Source organism: Anomalospiza imberbis, chromosome 3 (genome assembly GCF_031753505.1).
Source record: "Anomalospiza imberbis isolate Cuckoo-Finch-1a 21T00152 chromosome 3, ASM3175350v1, whole genome shotgun sequence".
Lineage (NCBI taxonomy): Eukaryota > Metazoa > Chordata > Aves > Passeriformes > Viduidae > Anomalospiza > Anomalospiza imberbis.
This window is the reverse complement of record NC_089683.1, coordinates 46,692,697-46,717,177: the sequence shown is the minus strand read 5'-3', so window position 1 is coordinate 46,717,177 and position 24,481 is coordinate 46,692,697. Positions and strand designations below refer to the sequence as shown.

Sequence of the window (24,481 nt, the reverse complement as noted above, 5' to 3'; positions counted from 1 at the left end):
ATTTCACTGTAATCTGAAAACTCAAAAATCTAAATGGACTGTTATATATGCTAGGATAAAATATGCTTTGATGTATCTAGTTTAAAAATTTACTTTAAAAAGTAGTAACTTAAACATGCTTATATTTCAACAGTAATTCATAGGTAATATTTAAATAAATTTGATATTTAAATTTAGGAGGAAAAAAAGACTAGTAAGCATGTTCTTTACCTCTAACTCAAATGAATTCATGCACCTTTATAATGTTGTTTCTCATGTGCTGGAATGAGAAGTAAATTTTTAGTACTTCAGCTGTACTATTTGCTCTCAAACTCCACTCATAATCTCACCTTTTGATATGCTTGCTGAAGTTGATGTGTGCAGATGCTGAACATGGAGTACTTTCATAAAACTGGTTTTAGATTAGAGTTTATAAGGAATCTAGTACACTGTTCATTCCAGCTGTAAGGTGACTCATGCAGTTGTTGCACTTACAGAGCTGGAATTAAATGAGAAAGTATATATTTGCTACAAAGGACAGCATACAGCACTAGCTGAGTCAAAGGTGGTTTGTTTGCCAGGTTTGCTCTTTTTGGCCTGGGCTGATCTTGATTGAGAAGGTTAAATAGTGTGATAGATGTCACTTGTGCTGAGGCCAAATGTCGGTCAGTTTGTGTTTGGTTGACAGTTGTTCTCAGAACTGTTATGTAAGAGCTGATGTTATTCCTATAATGGTAAAGCCTGTGTGTCATGATACCATTAATGATTTTTTTCTGTATGATTTGGTAATTTATTGCAGTTTTCTGTAGTTTTAGCAGCAACCTTAAATTTCATTAAGTTGATGCTTTCATCTTCAACATATTTACCTTTTATGTATCTCAAACTTTTTTATTATTCAGTGTCTTACTGTTAATTGGCTTGCTTCTTTATGTTGTTTATCAAATTTTAGTAAATCATTGGAGGTTTTACCTGAAATATGAGCTACACCTAAGCAGCAAATGAGAAATATGGCTTTATAGAGCCTTGGAAATACCAGTGTAAACTTTGATTCAGACTTTTGGTCCTTCTGTGACCTGAGACAAGGAACAGATGATTTTAGATCTTGAGCAGCAAAGTCTGCCAAGTGGAATCTACTGGTCAATTCAAATTGGTTTTTCTCCTTCAGAGAACCATAGAACGGTTTGGTTTGGAAGGGACCTTTAAAGGTAATTTAGTCTAACCCTCTTGCAATGAACAAGGACATCTTCAGAGTTACCAAATATTTACTAGTTCCCATCTCATCTTTACCTCATCTGCTGTAGGAATTCTGGAGTCCCTGTTTATCAGTGTTCCATATAAATTCTTGGTTAAAAGAACACCAGGGTTACAGTCACTAAAAAGAGTGAAAATATGCCAGAAGTATTTTCCTTCATGTGAAACATTAGGATGATTTTCAATAACGTGATAAAACACTATATTTTCTCATTTTCCCTAGCAATTAGCACAAGGTGCTCAGTGACTCTAACCAATTATTCAGTGAGTAGGCATAATATTTTTTATCATTTCCAGTCAAAAATTCAATCCAAATTACACATTCACTCTGAGAGGGTTTCTTCCTTGTAATACCGATGTATTTATAATTTTTTTGGAAGTTACCTGCAAGTTTGAGCTATGGTAATGATAGTAACTTGAAATGAATGAAAAACTGAGATTTCAAAGTGAAAATACTAGATTTTAATTTTTTTAAGCTTTTGTAGGGTTTCAACAGAAAGTTATTGTAGATGTGACAGCCTGGTCAAGAGAGCAAGAAAGCTAGATAAGTTTTCCCAGAATCGGCCTGGGAGACGTTAGGGAGTTGAAGATAAACAATGATAGCTTATTATTGTAAACAACCTGCAGGTGTTGTTTTTCCTACTGTCTGTTTTCTTGTTATTCTCATAAGATTGTTTGTAAAAGGGTATCTTGTTAATTAGCCAATCAGGTGGAATGTATTGTTTAATACATTAAATATACATGTTCTGATACAGGTCTACCTGTATCAGAACAGTGTATAAAAAGGAGCAGTCTGAAGTAAATGGGCGTGATATGCCTGTCACTCAGCCTTCTGATGACTTTGTGTCATTTCTTATTAAACAGTGACAAGTTATGGTTTAAATTTCTGTAGCATTAGAGTGCTTAATTATTTAATTAAGCATAGAACTACTTTGCCATTTTCTAAACCATTTTACCTGTCTCAATGTAATAAAGGCTCCCTCTGCCTTCTTAACATTTGACCTACTCAGCATCACAGTAAAATTCCGAGGGAGAGGTGGGAATGCTCTGTTTACTACAGTGATACTCATCTGCCTCAATGATGAACCTTTCTGTATGCGTTGGTGTCTGCTTCATTGGCATAAATTTCTAACTGCTATCTGCTATGATAAATTAGATATGCATTATGCAAGTAAATCATTCAGCATGTTGTTCTGACTTGCAGATTTCATGTCTTTACTCTGTATGATGTGCAGCTAAGATTTTGTGAGAGAGTCGCTATCAGTTGTACAAATACACTTTAGTAATGTATGTGAGGAGTCAAGGGCATAACTAATAGCACTTCCTTCTGTCATTTACTAAGATTTCTGTCAGTAGATTGGCCCTGTTCTCCTCCAACACCAATACCTCCCACTCTGCATTTTGTTTTTAATCTCTGTTTATCTTTTTGCACCCCCTCTTCATGTAGAGTGTATTTTTGTTTTGGTTGGGCTATGTTGTGGTGGTGTTTTTTAGGGGATTTTATTTGGTTTTTTGTTGTGTTCTCTGTTCACCAGATACTGGCCATAGAGCTAGTGAGGACCTAGGGAGGGGGAATCTTTGTGTTTTAATGCAGTTATTTTGCTATTGATGCACACTTTATTAATGCTGTTAGACAAAACCATCCTATTATTGCTCAAGCATTATTTTTATTTTTATTGAAAAACTTGTGTAGTATCTCAGTCACGATATAGTCTTAAAGCTGCACCACGGGAGGTTTAGGTTGGACATTAGGAGGAAATTTCTTCACAGAAGCGGGGTGGTTGGGCATTGCAATGGGCTGCCTAGGGTGGTGGAGGAGTCACTGTCCCTGGAGGTGTTTAAGACTGGATGTGGCACTCAGTGCCATGGTTTAGTTGACATGGTGATGTTTGTTCATAGGTTGGAGTTGATCTAGGAGGCCTTTTCCAGCCTAATTCTGTGATTCTGTGACACTGCCTGTGTATCACTGCTATCATAGATTTGGGGAAAGGGAGAAAGGGTGGTAAAAGACCATACAGATCTTAACAGAGCAATGGAGAGATTAAGTAATCCTTCAGCACATTTTGACATTTGCTTAAAATGTGAAACTAGGTTGCTGGCTGATTTTTTGAGGCAAATCCTTTGTTTCCAGTGCAGAAATGTAGTCACTAGTTAGTTGTGCTGTGCACCAAATTTCAACAATTTAAAATACAATAGCCAGTGAGATTACCTTGTAAAATAGGAGTATTAGGTCTGGTGACACTACATCTGCAACAGATACTTCTGAGTAACACTTCAAAACATTTTTTAAAGAATACAGATACTGCTATAAATACATTGCCTTGGCAAGTGAGGCATCCAGTCTACACAGTCTTTCCAGCCACTCTGGAGGTTGCTGAGTATATATAAGACAACCACACGAAATGATCTGTACAAGACAAGCAGTCTTTGGATACATACTTTCTGTAGAGTGCTCAGATGTTTAAATTTTTTTGCTGTAGCACTGAAACAGAAAAAAGATTTTATAGTTCTAATCATGTGTAGAGGTAGAACAGTGTGTGGGTTCTCAATGATGGTGACAAGCCTAAGATAAGGATGCTACAAAGTCTGGGCATTCTTTGCAGAGACAAAGGCCTAGAGCAGGCAAATAGCCATGAAAGCCTTCCAGTGCTGCCAAAAGACACTAGACTTTACAGAAGATGAAAAGAGGGGGATGGATGCCTAATTCAGGGTGAGGAAGGAAAGTAGTATGTTGAAAAAAAAAAAAAAAACCTAAAATAGGAATTAAGATACTTAATAGTACTGCAAAATGTGTAGAATAAAATCGCGGCTGCTCGTTACTTTTCTCGGCCCCGGTCAGCTCTCGAACGCCCGGCTTGGGCGTCTCAGCTTTTCGTCAGACAAAATAGTAGCATTGGCTGTATTAATGAAAGAGCATTCATTTACATATTTTGTAAAGCATGAAAGAAGATGGTATAAAAATAGCACATTTAAAGAATGACAAATGCTGTGCCTGCCTTTAGCATTTATAGACTTCAGTCATGCTTTAGTGGATAATAAGGTCTTTGTTCACCTGGAGTCAGTAAAGACCCTGCTTGTTAGTACCCACAACTGAGGGTGTGGCAGACACCTGAGGACTGTATTTGCAGTAGAAGGCAAAAAGCTAAAATGTAGATTCTGTTAAAATACCTTGGAAAAGTCCAAAAAGAGCTAGTTTAATTTACTTTTGGTTTCAAGGACTTTTTTTTCTTCTATGAGATTCTTACCCTGCCATGTCTTTTGTAAAGCAAAGAGGCTATCTAATATATTGACAGGCAAAATAAAGTAAAACATTACTGTAGTGTGATTTCCATATATTGTGCTCTTTAGTGTGAAGGAAAATAATTTTTAAAAAATACTGAAAAATGCTGTAATCTGATTTTTTCTAATGTTGCTGCTGTTTCCACTGTTTAAAAGTGTTGTATTTATACTTGCACAGTTAATCCTGAGTATCTGGAGTATCTGTTGATTATAATTATTGAACAACTGCTAAATTGGAGCAAAGTTTAAAAATTATATGAACAAAAAGGGGGTGGTAATATTTTTGTGTATGCGTGTGATACAAACTTTAGAATTGCTCAGGATTTACAATTCTGTTAGATAAATCCTGATTCAGACCACCAGTTTTCAAGAATACAGTTTCTCTAAGTCACGTGTGGAACTGCTCCCTCTGTAACTGCGTTATAGAATTGAGTTTGGCTGAGGATGGGTTCATGGCACGCCTAGTGCTGCTGTTACCAGATGAAAATTGTTTCCTTTGTGTAGCTGTTTGAAAGATCCTGTCATGAGAATCTTTAGGAAAAACTATAATGAGGATTTGAGGTATGTGCAATCTCAACTTTAAAAGCCTTGAACGGATCCAGAGAATTTTATCTTTCTGTTTGCTTGCTGTAGTTTCTCCCTGACATGGAAATGTCTTGAATGTTCTGCACCTTCCTGCACAACCTTTTTTGGCAGATTCATGAACAGGCATATCTTTCACTAATATGTTTTTAAGTAGGTTTGTTGTAAAGGATAATACTGTCTCCCACATTGTTTAAGTATGTATTAACACAACAAACGGACAATATTTATGCCGTGAGCTATGGTAATAGGACTACTTTATTTTAGTCAAGTTTGTGGTTAAATATATTAATGTTGCACTGAAAGGTTTTGTTACTTTGAAGTTTTCTGGTGCGGTTAGAGATCACAAGGTAGAAGATAGGAGTCTGCTAATGCTAAGACTTGCTTGAGTTTGTTACCTTTACTGTCTGACATAGTTAGTATGTTTTAGAGGTTGACATCCAGAGAATCATTTCTGTTAAGTGATGTGTGCTGAGCCAGATTTGGCTAACAGCAACATTTCCATCCATCTGCATGCTTGTGCAACCCACCACCCTCAGTCTGGTAATGCAAGGGAGTAATATAGGAAAAACAGAAACAGTAAAACAGTAGGTTGAAATAACAACAGGGAAGTTGCTTACCAATTACCATTGCAGGCAAAACAAACTCTGTTTGGGAAAAAATAGCTGATTTATTGCCAACTAAAATTGATTCAGGTAGTGAGAAACAAATGCAAAACAGCACACCTTTCCTCCCCCTTCCCCCAGGCTCAGCTCTATTTCTCACATACCCTACCCTTGTCATGCAAGCCCACATGGAGAATGGCAGGGGGGTTGCAGCCAGTACATAATGGTGTCTTTCTGCCTTTTCCTCATCATGTCTTTGCTCTGATGTGGGCTCTCCACGGGCTTCAGTTCCTTCAGGAACATCCTTGTGCTCCACTGTGGCATCCTCCATGGACTTCCGGGAATATCTGCTGTTCCATGGAGATGTTTCTCCTCCACTTTCCTCTGACTCTGATGTTCCCTTTCTTAAACATGTTCTCCCATGTGTGTCCCCAGCTTGGCTGAGGGACTCAGCTGTGCTCTGCAGTGTGTCTGTTGGGTCTGGCTGTGTCCTGCACAGGGCCTCTGGCCTCTTCCCACAGCAACCTCCCCTCTGTCAATCACTACCCTCTTGTCAATCACATAAACCTGCAGCACAGAGTTAGTAAGTGCTGCAGTTAGTTAGTTAGTTTGACGCTGGCGCAATGCCAGCACCCCCATGAAATTACACCTTCCTAAATAATTGCTGTGAGATGTGATCAGGAACAGAGCAGAGTAGGCCCAAACTTAATAACAAAAGAAAAAACTTTAATAAACTACTATTACTATAAAAGACACACACACTAAATCCAGGATGAAGACCCTCCAAAACACTCCTCCTCCCCCCACCCAATTTCCAACAAACCACAGTGAGACACCACTCAGGATTCCTGATCAAGTTCCCACCCTTCAGATAATCAATACTCAGTCCATCAAGGGAGAGAGGAGTCTCTCTTGCACCACAGACTCCCCCCAGCAGACTGCTCATAGGGCTCCTTTAAGGATGCTTTGCCATGGACCAAAAGAGACAACAGTTCAGCTTCTAATCTTGGGACCACAGTCCCCCTCATTTCTTCCTCCCCTGGGGCCAAGGGTCTCAAGAACAGAGATCATCTTCTTCCTGAAGACAGAGGGCATCACCACACCCTCCTCGGCTTTCTCTGTTCCCTCCATTCCTCTGTTGGTAATTGCTGAAGTAGGTCTCTTGGTTCACCATCCCATCGCATCCCCCTAAAATGCAATCTCTATTGTAGGAGAATTTGGTTCAGTCTATGGCTAGCAAGAAAGGTCCAGCCACAAGCCACTCCATCATCTCCTCCCACCCAAAAATTTCCTCTTCCAACATCTCAGATCCCAGACTGTCTCTCTTCTGCCTCAAATCGAGGAGGAGTAATATTTTACAAAGCCTTCATTTCCCAGGAAAGGGTTAAAAGTTCAGACTCCTGGACGACTGAAATCTCTGCCCAGAAGCCAATTCCCAAGGCTGGGCATCTTCCCCCCCCATCCTTCTCCTTTTCCTCCACCAGCAAATTTACAGGTGCTGTTAGACTCTCTGTCTCCTTCCCGCTTGGGGGGGACAACAAAGGCATCTCCGCTTCTCTCCACCCTTCCGTCCACAGGAGCTGGCTCGGTTCCAGTCCTTCAGCCCCCTCAGCTCACCTCGACCAGGCCACATGGCTTCCCCTCCCCCACCCAGCCCATGTCTGGGCAGGGGAGAGCCTGCACTCTTCCTATGACCGGAACTAAAGAGAGAGCTCCCCTGGGAGTTCTTGCTTTTAACCCCCTGTGTTCTCAGAGGCGTGTCCATGCCTTCAGTGGTCACTCCAGGTGCCAATATCCAAACCTGACCACTGATTGGTGTGACCCAGCTTCCTGAGAAAATTCACTTCCGTGTCAAACCACAACAGTAAGATATTAAAGAATACAGTGTATTTCCTGGGTCATGAGATTCTGTCCCTTACTATTACCGTCACACACCATGTAGTCATTTCAAAAGCTTACACAGAAATTTGGAGGGTGTCTGTAGTAAGGAAGTACTTCCTAGTAATTTGCTGCTTGTCCAAAAAAAAAAAAAAAAAAGCCTAAAACATAAAAAAGATGTTAAGAATTTCTTTATTGAAATAAAATGTGTGATAAGGAGTACCAAGTGTTGCAAATTTGCTTATAGGTAGCCTAAGAGCAGTCCTTGTATTTGTGGAGCACATTATCTAGCTTTCATCAGCTCAAGGAATGGGCAAGTGAGAGATCTTAATGCAAATACAAAACCAAAAATTTCAGGAAATATTTATAGAATTATTTAGTGCTGTTTGAAGAATACAGAAAGAGAAAACAAACAGAATGTGATGTCTTTTAGTTGTTACCATAAACTGATGTGACTCATGAGAGTTTGCATACTCTACAGTGTGTAATTTTGGGGACATTACACAAGCTTGGTGTTGTTCAGGAATTTATAGTCAACGTTTCTGAAAAGTGTCTATGAAAGATTGTACCGATGAAAACACTGTTAAGCTTATCACAAGGCCAGAGGGGTTTTTGCCTGCAGTTTAGAGTAACAAATAATTTTTGGCAATAATTTATGGTGTTTTTTTCTAACTAGCTCTGCAGCTGACAGAAAAATACCTGTTGAACAAAAATGTTTCAGTTGGTTTTGTAGCACAGGACAAAGAGATGAGTTGTGGCTGGAGCAGTGCACACACATCACAGTATTTAAACAGGCAGATGAGCCTCCTGTAGAAGTGAAAGTTCAGTTACCACAACAACGTTTTCTTTGAATATCTATCTGTGCACCATTCTCCATTTACATGTGACTTGTGTTATTTGCACCAAGAAAAACCAGTAAGATAGACTTGTGTGGCAGTGTCAGTCTTTAATGAATGGTTGTGGAGGGAAGTGGAAACCAAAAGCTGTGTGATTACTCTGCTCCCCCTTTTTACTACTGACTTGTTTTTTCATATTTTGCAGGATGTGGTGAAGTATACCTCAAGAGTTTACCTGGCACTAGTAAATATACTCTTTTCTGTTCAGCTATGCTTTGGTCAGTGTGGTCTAACATAGTCTGCCTGTGTTGCTTTCATGTAGTTGTGTTTCTTACCAGAATAGCAGCTTGGACTGGGCTGCCAGCCTGTGAATGCCAAGAGCTCAATATGATAGTTAGAATCTGTAGCTGGGGCCAGCTGCATTTGCCTCCTTTGTATGTTTTAGCTCATTTTAGCTGGCTTCATAGTGATTTTTGACACTCATTCTAGAAATAGTTCCTGATATTGTCCAGCTGCTTACATGAGTAATCTGTCAATAGAGGAAGCAGGAATAATATTTTGTATGGGGTTCCTTTTATAGATGGGTCCTTAATAAGTGAGTACTCGACCTCACCTCGTGTGTCTTAAGAAAAGAAGAAAATACTATGACTGTTTCTGGTAACTCTCAGTCATCAGCTTGAAGAATGGTTTGTACATAGCTTATCTTTGCTTTTTGAGATGCTTACCTTCTTTGGTCTCCATTATTTCTGGAGATACTCTGAAATTATCTTATCCACCTCTGGACTTTCATGGTTTTAGTTGGACTACATAACAATAATTTTTTTGAGCTATATTTCAGTTATTTTTGCTTGGTGATAACAGTAGGGAATAGACGTTCCTTTCTGATGATGTACCTTTGCATCCTATAAATGGCTAGGCTTATCAGTGGTACTTCTGAGATTGTTTTCTAATGTCTCAGCAGGAATTCAAAAAAGATCCATCCTAATCAATTCCAGTCAGGAGGAGGTAGTTTTATGGAGATAATCAGAATATCTTTGTTGAGTTGATGTATTAAATAAACTGATTCAACTTTTGTGCTTCTTCTTGGGGTTTGCTCATGGTTTCTGTATAAAAAAAACAGTGCCTCTCTTACATATTGGACTAAAAAATATATGTTAGAAATTCTCAGTAAGACAAAGCAGCCTTGCTTTTGGAAGTTACCATTGATACTTTCCTTCAGCAGTAATTCCCAATGTAAATTCTAGCCTGAGAGGTCTCAAAGGTTATTTCTTCTTTAGATACTTCATGGTTCAAAGTATATAATGGTCTTCAGTTTTGTGTGACAATTGCATTGCTTGCTAGACTGGAGAAGACAGGACTTGGTAAACCATGTGGTCTCTTAGGCCTAATATTTCAAATGATTAAGACAACTTATTGATGTAAAAGCTGTCAGTGAGTAAATTAATTGCATGGATGTCAGTTGCAGATGTCAGTAAAAATCAGTGTTTCAGATACAATTTTACTTGATGTTGCCTTAACCTGAGAGGAGTTTGGCCTTTGGAAGATGCCAAATTCAAGGAAGCTTGTGGGCTTCTTGCTCAGATCTCCATAGTGCCCAGAGATGTGCTTTTCTTTGATCTTTGTTTCCCACCATAGCTCAGGGTAGCACACCAATGTGCACCTAGTTGTACAGAGGTTTCTAATTTTAAATTACAGACAAAAAACCCAGCTCTTCTCCTTCACTAAGGATCCCTGCAACAAGGCTGAGGAACAATCTAATTGCAGTGAGTCAAAAGCCTTATCTTCCTAGTGGTGGGTTTTTTTTGTTTGTTTGTTTGGGTGTTTTGTTTTGGGGTTTTTTTTCTTGGGTTTTTTTGTTTGTTTGTTTTTTGGCTTGGTTGGGTTTTTGGGTTTTTTTTGTCTTCATAAGAGTTAGTGGTATGACATGTTGCAAGGACCAGTTACTGGCTAAATAATTATAAATAACCAAACACTCCATTTGGATTTCAACAAATGTAAGAAAAATTTTTTTTGGTCCATTTTACAGGTGTTACTGAAATAAGTGTTTTCTCACACCCTAGGGAAAAACTGAAAGTGTTGGCACAAATATCTAATGTATGTGGAATAAGGTCTTTGCACCCTGTTCTTGATTATGTTTTGAGGATATCTTGCTGCTGCAAGGCCTAGTTTCATTATTCTTGTTTCTTTGACATTGAGTATTCTGTAGTATCCAGGACTGCAATGTGTGTAGTTCTCCCTTTCTTCTCGGTAGTTGTGAAAAAGCTGATTTGTTTCAGCTGACTCTGGGAGAAGACTGAAAGTTTTATTTAATCATTGAAGAAGTTACATTATTGTAGTATACTACTGAAGAACTCTTTGAGATTAAAAGCATGAACTCTTACATTTCTGAATGACTTAGCACCAGTCTTAAGGGGAAAAGATCTTCCCAAGTTTTATTAGGAAAGGGATTTGTGTTCATCAAAGCATTACCTTACTTACCAGTCCATGTATGTTGTTTGTTTTGTGTCAGAGGGAAGGAAGGGTGGCTATAGTTTCACAGGCTGGAGACCTGTGCCTTTTCAGTAGCTCAGTTCTCTTGGTATTCAGTGATACAGGCTTGACAAGTCCACCCCAGTGAGCAACATAGCTTAGACTGAAAGCACAGTTCATAGTCACAGTTCATTTTTCAAGTGTTTTTGAATGTAAGTGTTTCAACAGTTGGTTGAAAATACCATTTTTTTAAAGATGGTAGTGTCATGTCTTTTGATTTCTAATTATTTTGCTTTACTGTTAAAGGAAAGAAATCCCTTATGATTGTCTGATTTTTTTCTGCATCCTGTAGTGACGCTTGATGTGTTTGTGTGCATTCTTCTTCTAATACTTGTCCATGCCTAGTTAGTCCTTCCACTTTACAAAACTGTACTTAAAGTACTTCTAATAGATTGCAAGTGTATGAAAAGCCATTTGTCTTCCATCTTCTGCATCTCTTTATTAATTCCCAGCCCAAATTTCCTAAAACCTCAGGGTTTTGCCATGCTTCTAAATGCTGCTGTAGTCTCTATATTTCTCCCACACCATTGTTCCCCAGGGCTTTGCTTAGCTTCTTATAATGGGATCAGCTTGTTCTGTAGCAGAAATATCACAGCAAAATATGACTGTATGTAGACCAGCATTGAACCATTCTCTGAAGTCATATTTATCTAGATTTAGATTTAGTTTTTGTTTTCTAAATACTAAAGAAAACATCTATTCAAAATGTTTCCAGTACTGAGTTCAGTTTATGAGGCTTCTGTAGTCATTTCCTAAATTAAGAATTATAGGATAGGAGATACACAGCTTTTAGTATCATTTATGAAAAGTTAGTTGAACTGTATCACAACTATAGAACACGTTCTCATTCATTATTGGAAATTAGAGTAGTCAGAATGGTTTCACTCAAGGTAAATCATTCTTGGCTAGCCTGATTGCCTTCTGTGATCATCTATATGCTTTGTTCAGACAGTTCTCCCATGAGATTGTAAGTCTTCTAGAGGAAATAAATGGAAACAGTATCTACAGAAGCTCTCCCCTTGATGGAATATGAGCCAGCAGGTAGTCATGTATGTGTGGAATTCCATCTGGAGCAGATTCTGTTTTCTCTTGGAATATATACAGAGACGTTCATGTGCTCCTTTTCTGTCTTGTTTGCAAACTTTGTTCCTGAACTGGACAATTAAATAACTTCCCTTATTAATAATTTTCACATTCTTATTTTGTACAGAAATTTGTCCAATTTGATCTTGGTGGAAGAAAGTTTTTAGAAGTTTAAATCAAAGTCAATGTTTACAAATTAATGAAAAGCACTTCTCTGAGGACACTTGAATAATAATTCCTGCATTCTCTAACTTGTTGTACTGTGAAATTAGATTCATAAGTTTAGGCAAGGGGCTGGAGACTTTCAGAGGTCCCTTCCAGCTTCAGCCATTCTGTGTAGACTACATCTCAGTTTTATCCCTACCAGATCATTCTACATGGCTGAGCATTCTGGTGGTCAGAAGACATCAGTTCCTGTATCTTTGCATTGTATTATCATTCTGGTTTCAGTTCTCTTCTGATAATATTGAAGTTTTCTATCTTAGGGTTGCTACAGATTTTTCTTGTAATAGCAAAAAATATAGAGTAACTGAAGGATTATGCTTGGTATATGCTCCTAATAGTAATTTATGGCAACCATCTTCCAGAAAAAATACCAAATTGACTTTCTTAATATCTCTTTCATGGGTCAAGTATGCAAAATGCTTTATTTTAATACTTCAGTAATATTTATGCCACTTGCTTTTAGAAATATTTTTGCAGGTGAGCTTTCTTTCTATACTGTATGAAAATATCACATTTTTATTATTTTTGAAGTATTGATTCATTATTATTATTATTATTATGACTATTCATCTATAGTGATGTTTAGTTGGCACTGTCTTCTTTTCAGAGAAAATGGCCAATTTGCTAGTTGAATATCTCATAATATCTTAAGGCTTTGTGTACTGCCTTTTTTCTATGTTACAGCAACAATTTTTCTGTTCTTTCATTTACCACTTCATTCAGTGCCTTACAAAGACTCATGATTAAGCCTCAGCTTTACTTGTAGGTGCTTTAATTAGCAGTCTCCTTGAGTCATATTGGGGTGCTTGATCTGCAGATTATTCAGCCAGTGCAGACCTCATTCTTTCAGGTCCATGAAGAGGCCACAGAATGAAAACATTTCAGTTGCCTGTCCCATCAGTGGCCAATTTTGTATCCAGAAATTCTGTGGAGAGTGGTTGTATGCAGAATCTGCTGTGGAGCACCATTTCCATTGATTGTACAGATGTGAAGAGACTGATGAACAGATATTAAAATAACATTATCTGGTCACTGTTAGTGGGTGCTGTAGCAGTCAGTGCTGTTCTAGTGGTACAAATTTGTTTCTCTGTATCTCCAAAAAGAAACAGGAACATAAGATTAACATATTTAAACCATTAAACTCATTAACCTTTTCTCAAGCCAAGTTTTTAATTCGTGTAAATTGGCAGGTCTGTATAGCCTGAAATCCTCAGTGGATAGATATTTTTTCTCCTTGTGGCTCTATTGGAAAGAATCCACTAGAATTTTTAATGGGTTAGTGCAAACCATGGTTGCTATTACTGGAGTCTGGGCTTCAAACTCAATAGCATGATATTTGGTACACTTGATGATTTTACCTAAATGATGGAAATACACAACTGTTCTTAACAGTTAGCAGGATCAGACTTGTAATAACATCGTTTTTAAGTAAAAATAGCAGTGTAACCAAATATCACAATAAATAAATCAATACTATCGAGGATCAAAGTAAGTAGCTGTGTAAACCCATGTAACTTAACAGCTGTTAGCCTAATAAGAGTCTTAGCTCAGCAGTAACTTGTTTGCTTTCTTGGCAGAATCAAAAATGAAAAGCAGCTCAGAATGTGTGTTCTATAAGATTTCCCTGGAGTTAAGTGGTAATTTGACTCCACGCAATCGAAAGCTGTAGTGCTTTTTATGGGGTTTTTTGCACATAAAGGAGAGTACAGGGAAAAGGAACAGAAGGAAATAGAATGAAACTTTCTTTGTACATGTTCTCTTTTTTATTCAACGATAAAATTGCATTTTCAGTTCAGCAGGAACTGTTAAATAGCTGCTTAACTTGAAAGCAACCTGAATTGAAGTACTGTAAGTTTAGATTGTGTCACTGTTCTGTTTATTCTGGTACTTTGAAATTTTGTCATAAATTATGACATAAAAAAACTAAGGGATCATAAATTAACTATAACTCAGAATACTTGGACAACTATTAAAGCTAAGGTATTTTCTAAAATATGAAAAACTTCATGCTTTTGAAAGGAGTCCATAGGTAGTAGTGCAAATAAAAAGTATAAGTGCAGAACTGATTCTGACTGTCAAGTTCTAGGAAGCAAACACCTGATTTTATAAAATTCATGGGGGGATAGACGTGTATATTTGTATATACAGAAATACAGTCTGTATTCCAATTTCAAATTTAGCTTGGGTTGAGTTGGTTTGTTCACTTGTTTTATTAAGCTGCAGTGAGCATTCAGGCAAATTATTTCATGAACTAGTTTAAATTTCCCCCTGAACATGATCCTGGGATACGTTTTTAGAAGAAAAACAACAACGACAACAACCCACCCTTTCCAATTTAGCAACAAAAATAATAAAAAACCTCAAACTCAAATCATTCCCAAAACCAACCAACCAAACTTGAATAGGGAAACTGTAGAACTTTAAACAACTATTAGTTTTCTGATAATTATATTTGTATGGGGAACTCCTTTATTCAAAATCGATCTTAAGTACAGCCATCAGTATACACTCAAATTTGTTGGTGACTTGGCATAAAAAATAAATGGTTTGCTACCACTGCACAAATCAGTCCTTTCAGTTGACAGGCTACTAATATATGACTTTTTCCACCTTAGGGGGTGAAGAAGTTTCCTGCCATATAAACCTTTTACTGTCCTTTATTTTAGCCTTTTAAAAACCCCTCAAACCCGTAGTTCTTAGTTTCTTTAGTTTACCCGTTCTCTTAATGAATTATTGTTTGAAAAACTTGGTACATAAATAATAATTTTATTATCCTGAAATATCTTAAAGACTTGGGCAGAATCCATAGATGATGACATCAGCATTAAGAATGCATATATAGATTTTATTTCAACATTGAAAAATGGAAAATGGACTTGTAGTACCATTTTTTTTGCGCAATTACTTTACTTCTAAACATAATTGAAGAACAGTGCATCTGACCCCAGTTTAAAAAAAGACGCAAAAAAAGCTATGCTGTTAGTGGGATTTTTGGGCATGCTTTTCACAGGTGTAAAAGATTTGCAGGCAGTCCTCAGTCTGAAGGTCTTGTTACTGCTGCGCTTTAATGGACATAAGCTGTCTTCCATGGGTGGCCACTGGGATATGATTGAGTGTAAATACTTCAGGCAAGCTCCACCAACTGAGAAATAACCTCAGTTTGAAAGAGTGGAGTTTTGGAAGTCTTTTCATTGGTCTTGTGGACCAGTAAAGTTGTGTTCCGTTTTTGTAGCATTCATCTCTTGGGTGATGAAAGCGCAGCCAGTTTTGCTGTCCTCATGCAGGGAGTTCATACAAACAAAATGCAAAGGGTTATGTACTGCGTATCATTGTGGTGGTGGTTGTTAATCAGCAGCACATGCTTACTCTGTTTTTCTGTGAAAGTTTTTCATTGGCCACTGAGAAGTCATGAATGATTTTGGGGACTGAAAAGGTGGTAAATGGATGCCAGCAAATGCATACGTTGTTGCATTGTGGTGAGAAAAGAACAGATATCATGCATTGTAGTTGAGACTAGTCCCTCCAAAAATGTGGTGAGTTTGGGAGGTCCCAGTCCATATTACTGTGCTGCCTTGTGTGCATGAGAAGCTCAGACTGTGGTCTAGCACAAAGGTTTCATGGTGTGTCCTTTCACTCTGCTCTTGCTGCAGACTCACGGAAGCTAATGCTGAGAAGTAAGCATGTTGTAAGAAGTCTAGAGATTTGCATATGCAGTAGAAATATCTGAGGGATTACAGATTTTAAAAATTGAAAGTTGCCCGGCTATTTTTCCACATCCCAACATATGCCTTAATAACTAGAATACTGAATGGCCTCATAGGTGCTCTGGATGTTCTTTTTAATTTCTGAGAGGTTGTGTGATTGATACTGAAAACTTTACACAAAGGCTGAGAAACTATTAAGCATCCAACATTTATTCAGTATGCAAAGTTATTCTTAGAGAGATGTTGTGTTATTTCTATAAAGAAAATAATTAGTAGTGAATTCTGTTTTTACACAGGTGTAATCATATCTATGTCGTGTAACCACATCTGATCTGTATTGGTTTTGTCAGTGAATCAAGTGTGAGAGCTGCTCTGCATTAGTACCTTTTGTTTGAAACACACCTGCACTTGCGTCATAAATTTATCCTGTCTGAAGAACCTGAAAGTAATATGAAAAAATGTGGCACCTACTTAGAAGAAGAAAAGGTAGTCATTAGAAAATAAATGTTCACCTTTTATTTTTAGGTCAGAAGACTTGTCTCCACTTACATGGTATCTTTCCTTACCTCTATGTACCTTATGATGGTTTTGGACAGCATCCAGAATGCTACCTTCGTCAAGTGGCGTTCAGCATTGACAGAGCACTCAATGTGGCTTTAGGCAATCCATCTTCTACTGTGCAACATGTTTTCAAAGTATCATTAGTATCTGGAATGTAAGTATGACTTGTCAGGAGTTTTGGTGGTTTGTTTTGAATAATTTTTTGCAGTTGGTAACTACATAGAATCACTTGGGTGATTACAGTGCTAATCCTTTTTCATTCCCCACCCATGTATGTCTTCATACAGAGCTGTACAACTTCTAAATTACTCTTCTCACTTGCTTTGACTTTAACATAGTTCACAGATTTTCCCAAAAAACCTTCTTGACACAACCATTTTTTGCTACATTGTATCCTAGTGTCTATAATTCTGCAAAATCTGTTCTTAGCTTTTTCTGTCTCTGTTGTTAGAGCAGTACTTTTCATGCAGCATTTTCTGCCTCTGGAATATACTGTGTTCCCTGAGACCAGGCATGTCTTGTAGGAGTCTGATTCTAAGTATTCTCTCTTTTTTTGGTTCATGTAAAATTGCCCCCATGGAGACTGTCAAGTCAGTTGATCTGTCTGATTCTTACAGCAGCACAGGCTAGGAAGTGGAGGCTCTTAAACATACATTTACTAATCTGTCAAGATGACCATTGTGTTTTATTTGTGTAGCTTTCTATATTGAATGTTAGCATTTTAAGGATTCTTTTAGTTAGTTTTTAACTTGCATAACCAAGGGTGGAAAAATAAGTCAAATCATAATGAGTAATAGGAAAATATCCTGGAAAAGCACAGGTAATCAAGGTACATGCATTCAGTTTTTCATCTTCAACACAATGTAAATGCTAATTTTCAGTGTTGTGCAACACTATGTTTTATTTGCTTTTTTCCCACACATTTCTGAAATACATTCTTTCCAATTGTTTAAGTGTAGGAAGATAATATTTCTGTTCCCAGCCAGTTTTGGTGGCTTCTAGATATTGTGAGTAAAGTGGCTGCCGTAACTTGTTTTTATTTTCAATCAAAACTTTCTGCTGTTTTTACAGTAACAAAGAAGGTCACCTACCAAATTTCTTGATATTGTTCTTTTTGTGAGAACTATATAAATTGTAGTATAGCTGTTCATCTCAATAGTGAAAGCTGGACAGAGTAAACTGTTGATGACAATCTGTATTTGAATAAGTGAGAAAAGAACAGGTAGAAATTAGGAGAACCTGCCTCTTTTTCACCTCTCTGGCCTTAGAATTTCAGAACAGTTGTTACTGAAAGTCAGCTGCTCATTGCCTCAAAGCAGCATAAGAGTGTTTCAGGTGTTTTGTTTGTTTGCATAACAGGCTAATGGGGAAGACCTAAATGAAATACATTAGGGTAGATAGACATGCTTATTTACTACTCCTTATAGTAAAAAGTCATTGAATAAATGCCACAGCATAACTGGCTAGCTTCTTGCTTTTATTTCTTTCTCTTCAGGCCTTTTTATGGTTACCATGAAAAGGAGAGACAGTTTATGAAGATTTATCTTTACAATCCTGCAATGGTAAAAAGGTAAGGATGTGGAAGTGTGAAATTCTGTCTGATTTCCTTATATCTTGAATTAAAAAGTCAGGTTTGAAAAAAGATTCACCAGTAACTTAACAAAATCTCCAAAATTATTGTATCATGGTTTTCAAAACACTTTAAAATTTACCAATTTTAAACACACCAATAATCTTTTAAAGCAGTAGAATGTTAGGAAAGCAATACCAAAACATACTTGCCTTTAGTTGTTTTATGTTTCCTGTAATTTGTGAACATGTAAACAAGTTTGCATCAACTTACTTTTCCTGTAACTCTTAAGGAAAACAGTGTAGCTGTTTTCTTTCATATAGCTTCATTTCGTCTGTTATGAAATAAATTTAGGTTTTAATTCCAATAAAAATTACTAAATTTAAGATTTACTTGGAAAACTGAATAGCTTTTGTTATTAGACAGGTTACATATTTTCAACAGAGTTATGTTCTGTTCTATGAAAGTACTGTTGATTTCAATCTTACTGTTGAAGTAGCTGCAGTAAATTCAGGAATAAATAAGGAGGAATTATTTCCCAAGCATAAACTGAAATCTCTTGAGTGTGTGCTATTACATACTGTAACTTTTAAAAAAAGGTCCCATATGTGAGCATAAGACAGGATTGTCTGATTTTTCTTCTAGGCAAGTGAAGTTTTGCATGGTTTAAAATTTCTGTATTAATGGATGACAGGACAGTTGTTTCAAAATTTGAAGCTTCTTATGTTTGAATTACTCCTATCCAAATAAGGACTGACACTTCAGTTAAATTATTCCTTTCCTTTTTCAGTATAAAACTTTATTTTTAATCCCATTTTTTTTTGCATTTAGAAATGCTTAGTGTTTTTCTTTGTTGTATAGTTGTATACTGTTAATTTGAGAGAAACTTATTGTACCAGTTTATAGTTATCCAAATACTTGCAATTATTTTTTAATGTGTAGCTGTTAAAAAGAGAGAATTTGTCCTGCAGAGTTTTAAAATACTGTTTCTGAGTATACAGTATGTAGCTTGAAAACCATGAAGGGCATTTTATGTATCATATATATGTCAACGAGAACTAGAGAGACTTTCAAACTTATTATTGGTGAGTAGGCATACAGCTACCACAGTTGTTCTGTTGAAAGATTTCCATAGCCTATAGTGGTTTTTGGTTCACTTGCAGGAATAGAATATTGTAGGATTTTTTTCAGAGAGTTTGGTGGTTTTTTAGCTGAAGGATTCAAGTCTCCTTTGCAAATAACACACAAATATTGTATCATTATTAGTAGAGATCATTTTTGTTCATCTGTTATTGTGAAAACACAGTTCTTAAGTTAAAAATACAGCTAAGGCAAAATTTAAAATGTCTAAGTATTCTATATTTTGATAAAGTCAAATATAAGTATTTGTATTGTATTTGTATATTTGTTGTACTGAAATAATATTTTATTTATGTCCTAATTTGTCTTGTAGAGTTTGTGAGCTTCTGCAAGGTGGAGCCATAATGAACAAGTCTTACCAGCCTCATGAAGCCCATATTCCCTACCTCCTCCAACTCTTTATAGACTACAATTTATATGGAATGAATTTAATAAACCTGGCTGCTGTCAAATTCAGAAAAGCAAGGAGAAAAGGTAAGGTGTTTATTTCTTAAGACCAAATAATTGTTTTGAAGGCTAAAAACTACCATTTTGAACAAGACATCACTAGCTGTCAACCTTTTGCTTTATTTTGGCAGAATGAGTATTGTGTTTTTTCCCTGAAGTTTGCTTTCTGTGTCAAAACAAATTCCATATGTAGCTTTTTTGCTTTTTATGCCTCTGTGTGGGGATTGAGGAAGAGCCTGCTTCCTGAAATGAGATGCTGTGTATCAAGAAACACGTGTTCTGTCAGCAGTGCAGCTGTGACCATTTCACAAGATGACCACACCTCTTTTCTAGAAGATGAAAAATTGTTGCTGTTTAGTTGAAGAATTGACATGAAATATAGCATAATAATATTATTGCTTTATTTTTTTATGGTTTTGATTCTTACATCAATTCAAATTCTTTTTTTTTGTTGTTTCAGTAGTGTCTTTACAAAATTATGCCTAATTATTTTTCTCTGATGACAATCAGTGTTCTTAATTAAAATGCTTGCGTTTGTGCTGAAGTCATTTGCTCTAAGGTAAAATTTGAATTTTTAGTGTGTGAGCAAAGGAAGCATTTTAAGAAATTAATTTGGCATTTCAGATGTACCACTGACATAAAAATTAAGTTAGTGAAAACATCCCTAATTCTTCTAAATTCTTCATTATAAAGGAGAGATTACAGTAGGAAAAGTATGACTTTGGTATGTAATGTTTAGTAAAATAAGTATTGTTTACTTAAATCATAATTGTTCCTACAGCTGAAGAAAAAGTTGAAAGCGACAGTGAAATACCTTTCTGTAAAAACACAGAGCAATAATCGTGCTGAATTTCCTCCTTATTTTTATGCATGTATGTTCAGATGGCAATAGGTTAGCCCATGGAATTTTATAACTAATTCTTGTTTGAAAGAAAATACTCTTTTCATACCCACACTTTTTACTGGCATCAGAACTGTAGGAAGGCAAAAGCTCTGCCATGGACAGAGCATCTTCAGGAATTTGAGTCCTGTGGAAATACAGTCAGGTACCTTTAGTCTTCCAAATATTCAAATCAGCCTTCTGGAAACATGCAGTGTGATTTGTATCAAATTGTTGCTTCCATTCTTGTTCCGTAGCTCTTTTTTTCCCCTCTTTCAGATGATAGATGAAAAACATAAGCTGTTTATATTCTCCTTCATCATTTATTTAAGGATGAGAGACCCAAGTCTTGAATGGGAACAAGGGGATGGAAGAGGAGCATGGGCTGAGACCAGTGGACTTTAACTATTCTTATAGGGGAAGAATCCAATAAAATAAAAGGAGAAAAATGACACTACCTTGTCTGGCTTGATCAGATACTGGCTGCAGTGCTCCTAGGAAGATTCATTCTGCTTTGCATGGCTCCACATCACACATGCATCAGTAGCCTGAGCTCAGTCTGTTGGAGTCCCCAGGCACAGGATCACTGTCTATTGCTCCTGGCACAGCAGCCGAGCGACAAATGGTTTGTCCCTGGTGCAGGCTTTCAGAGGCACTGCTGTCAAGAGCCTGTCCTTGTACAGCAACCCTCTCTGAGCTCAGGCTGTTGGAGTGGTGCAGAAGCACAGCCTCTGCTTACACCTGACACACTTTACCTGCCTCTTCCTCAGCCTCTGTGTTGTGGGAGTTCTGTTCAGTCAGGTGCAGCTGTGTCACACAGGCCAAGCCAAACATTATCTCTTAGACAGCAGTAAAGGCCTTTACCAAAAGATGTGCAGCAAACACTTACCTTACTTCCCTTGCAGATGATGATATTAAAATGAGTCTGGCAATTAATATGTTTGTCAGTGTAAGCAAGCAGCCTCAGGAGCCTGTTCATAGTGGTATTTTTCTCACTGAGATAAGTTGGTGTTTTTGAAGGCTGAGAGAGGTCAGCACGCAGATTTCTTGTAGCAGGAATATTCTGCCTTCATCAGCTTGTATCCAGAAGGTGCAGCAGTTAATTTCCTCAAGTCCTTGTCTTTATGGGCCGTGAAGAAGGCTGCCTGTTCATTTATGCACCACATACCACTGTAACTGTTGCAAAACTTTTATTTTCAGTAGCTGAATCTGCTTCTGTAATATGCCTCTGAAAGACCTTGATGTGTCATTGCTACTGTATTCAAAGATCTTTATATCAAGAGAAGGGGAGTATTGAGTGTCCTTAAATTCCTATCTCTATGATAAATTTTACTGAAGAAACAAACTAGTACAGGAATTTGAGCCTCGATTTTTAGAAATATATGAAAACAGCAATGATAGGGAATAAGAAAGGGAATAATCCACTGAAAGTGGTACTTGAAATACATATAATTTTTAAAGATAATAGTATATATTTTACCAGTTGGTCTATAATCTTGCATAGCTGTTGTCAGATGTATTTTCCTTTAAAATATACAACTATTCAGTCCCATTTCATCAACTTGAAATAATCAAGTTGGAGATGAAAAATAATAAAAATGTTTGCATGCATAGTCAGCTTACATTTTAATATGGAAAATTAACTGATGTGCCACGCAGTAAAAACATAGCTGTGTTTCTTCCTGGACTAGCTGCCCAGGACAAATCATCAATTTTGAGCAGCACAGACAGTAAGGTGTGCTGAGTTTGAGCTGGATCTGGGCAAATGGGATCAAATATTTTGTATTGTCTTTCCAGAATCCCCTGCTTAGGCATCGAAGTGCATAGACCATAACAACGCAGGTGTGGCTGAAACGTGAGCTGGCTCTGCATAAGCACAGGAGTGTCTTCACCCCACTTGAATGCCACCTCTTTGTGCCATGTCAGTACACTTAAGATTCTGGTGTAGGGGCAGAGTTTTCAGGAACCTAGTTGGAGTGCAGTAAGCTTGGTCTGGAACATATGGAATTGTTCCAGACCAAAGGAAGCTACTGCTTGTAGCTTCTGTTTGTAGCTTCTGAGGTTCTTTTGGCATGGTGCCTGTCAGTTGCTTCTGTAGTAACTCAGGGCTTTTTGCTGCATGATGTATTCCTAAACCTAATATTCCAAGTAGTGTGTCGTGGTTTGACATGGAAGTGATTTTTTCAGGAAGTTGGGTCAAACCAATCAGTGGTCAAGTTTGGATATTGGCACCTGAAGTGACCACTGAAGATAGGGATACGCCTCTGAGAACACAGGGGGTTAAAAGCAAGAACTCCCAAGAGCTCGCTCTTTTTGGTTCCGGTCAGGGTGCTGTGCAGACCTCCCCTGCCCAGCCACGGGGCTGGGTGGGGGAGGGGAAGCCATGAGGCCTGGTCCAGGTGAGCTGAGAGGTAGAAGGACTGGAACCGAGCCAGCTCCTGTGGACGGAAGGGTGGAGAGAAGCGGAGATGTCTTTGTCATCCCCCTCCAGAGGGAAGAGGCAGAGAGTCTGGACGGCACCTGTAACTTTGCCGGCGCGGAGGAGAAAGAGCCGGGGGGAAGGCGCCCAGCCTTGGCCTTGGGAATCGGCTGCTGGGCAGAGATATCAGCCATCCAGGGAGTCTGAGCTTTTAACCCTTTCCTGAGAAATGAAGGCTTTGTAAAATATTACTCCTCCTTGATTTGAAGTAGAAGAGAGACAGTCTGAGATCCGAGATGATGGAAGAAGAAATTCTTGAGTTGGAAGGAGATGATGGAGTGGCTTGTGGCTGGACTTTTCTTGTTAGCCATAGACTGAACCAAATTCTTCTGACAGAAGATGCACTTAAGGGGGTGCATTAGTGTGCCAAGAGACTTGTTTCAGTGATTACCAGCAGAGGAGTAGAGAGAACAGAGGAGAGTCGGAGAAGGTGTGGAGAAGCCCTCTATCTTCAAAGAAGAAGAAGAAGAGAAGAAGACCTCTGTTCTCAGACCCTCAGCCCCAGGGGAAAATGGGGGGGACTGTAGTCCCAAGATGAGAAACTGAACTGTTGTCTCTTTTGGTCCATGGCAAAGCATCCTTAAAGGAGCCCTGTGAGCAGTCTGTCCATGCACGGTGGTGAGAGCACTGTGACATGGAAAGGAGAGTGTCACCATGGCAGATTTTCTCCGGGCGGTTGCCATGTGTGACATGGAAAAACAAGGGTGGCAGTTGTGTTTCCTGGGGAGTCTGTGGCACAAGAGACTCCTGTCTCCCTTGAAAGATTGAGTATTTGAATATCTGAAGGGTGGCAACTTGATCAGGATCCTGGGTGGTGTCTCACTGTTGAGTTTGTTTAGAAATTAGGTGGGAGGAGGAGGGGTGTTTTGGAAGGTCTTCATCCAGGATTTAGTGTTTGTAGTTTTTATAGTAGTAGTAGTTTAATAAAGTTCTTTTCTTTGTTACTAAGATTGGGCCTGCTCTGCTCTGTTCCTGATCACATCTCACAACAATTATTTAAAAAAGTACATTTTCATGGAGGCGCTGGCATCGCGCCAGTGTCAAACCATGACATAGTGGAATTCACATTGGCAAGACTATTACGAAATTTTTAGAATAAAAATACATGTTCTAATAAATATTTAATTACTGAAGACCTCTGACAATTTAGTTAATTGGTGTAACTTTAACAAATGCAGGAGTGTTTGCTATGGCTGAAAAGTAAACTTAATACCAGAAAACTGCTAGTGCGTGACACCACCATAGCTGAGAAAATTCAAGGTTCAAGCTGTTCTTTCAGGTAGAAGTGGTAGACTGAGTAATTTTCAAACTCTTCTCCCATTCTACCTCCCTCCAACTCCATTCCTGGGCATTTTTCTTTCTCGTGTCATATCCTGTGTATATTGTCATTCCTTTCTCTGGAGACTGAGGGTTCAGGTGGAGACCTAAAGGAAGGTAGGAATTCTTCAGAGAG

General features: G+C 37.9%; 1 protein-coding gene across 2 annotated transcripts in view; it reads left to right on the top strand.

Annotated features, from left to right (window-relative positions):
- The window catches only part of REV3L (REV3 like, DNA directed polymerase zeta catalytic subunit), a 118,815-nt gene that overhangs the window by 28,952 nt on the left and 65,382 nt on the right, over window positions 1-24,481 (top strand). For both annotated transcript variants that reach the window (XR_010997195.1, XM_068184263.1), the window contains exons 2-4: window positions 16,477-16,666; window positions 18,008-18,082; window positions 19,536-19,696. Coding sequence is in view for 1 of the 2 variants with exons in the window: in XM_068184263.1 (XP_068040364.1) it covers window positions 16,477-16,666; window positions 18,008-18,082; window positions 19,536-19,696 (426 nt within the window). In the remaining variant the exon portion in view is untranslated. The remainder of the gene's footprint in view (window positions 1-16,476; window positions 16,667-18,007; window positions 18,083-19,535; window positions 19,697-24,481) is intronic.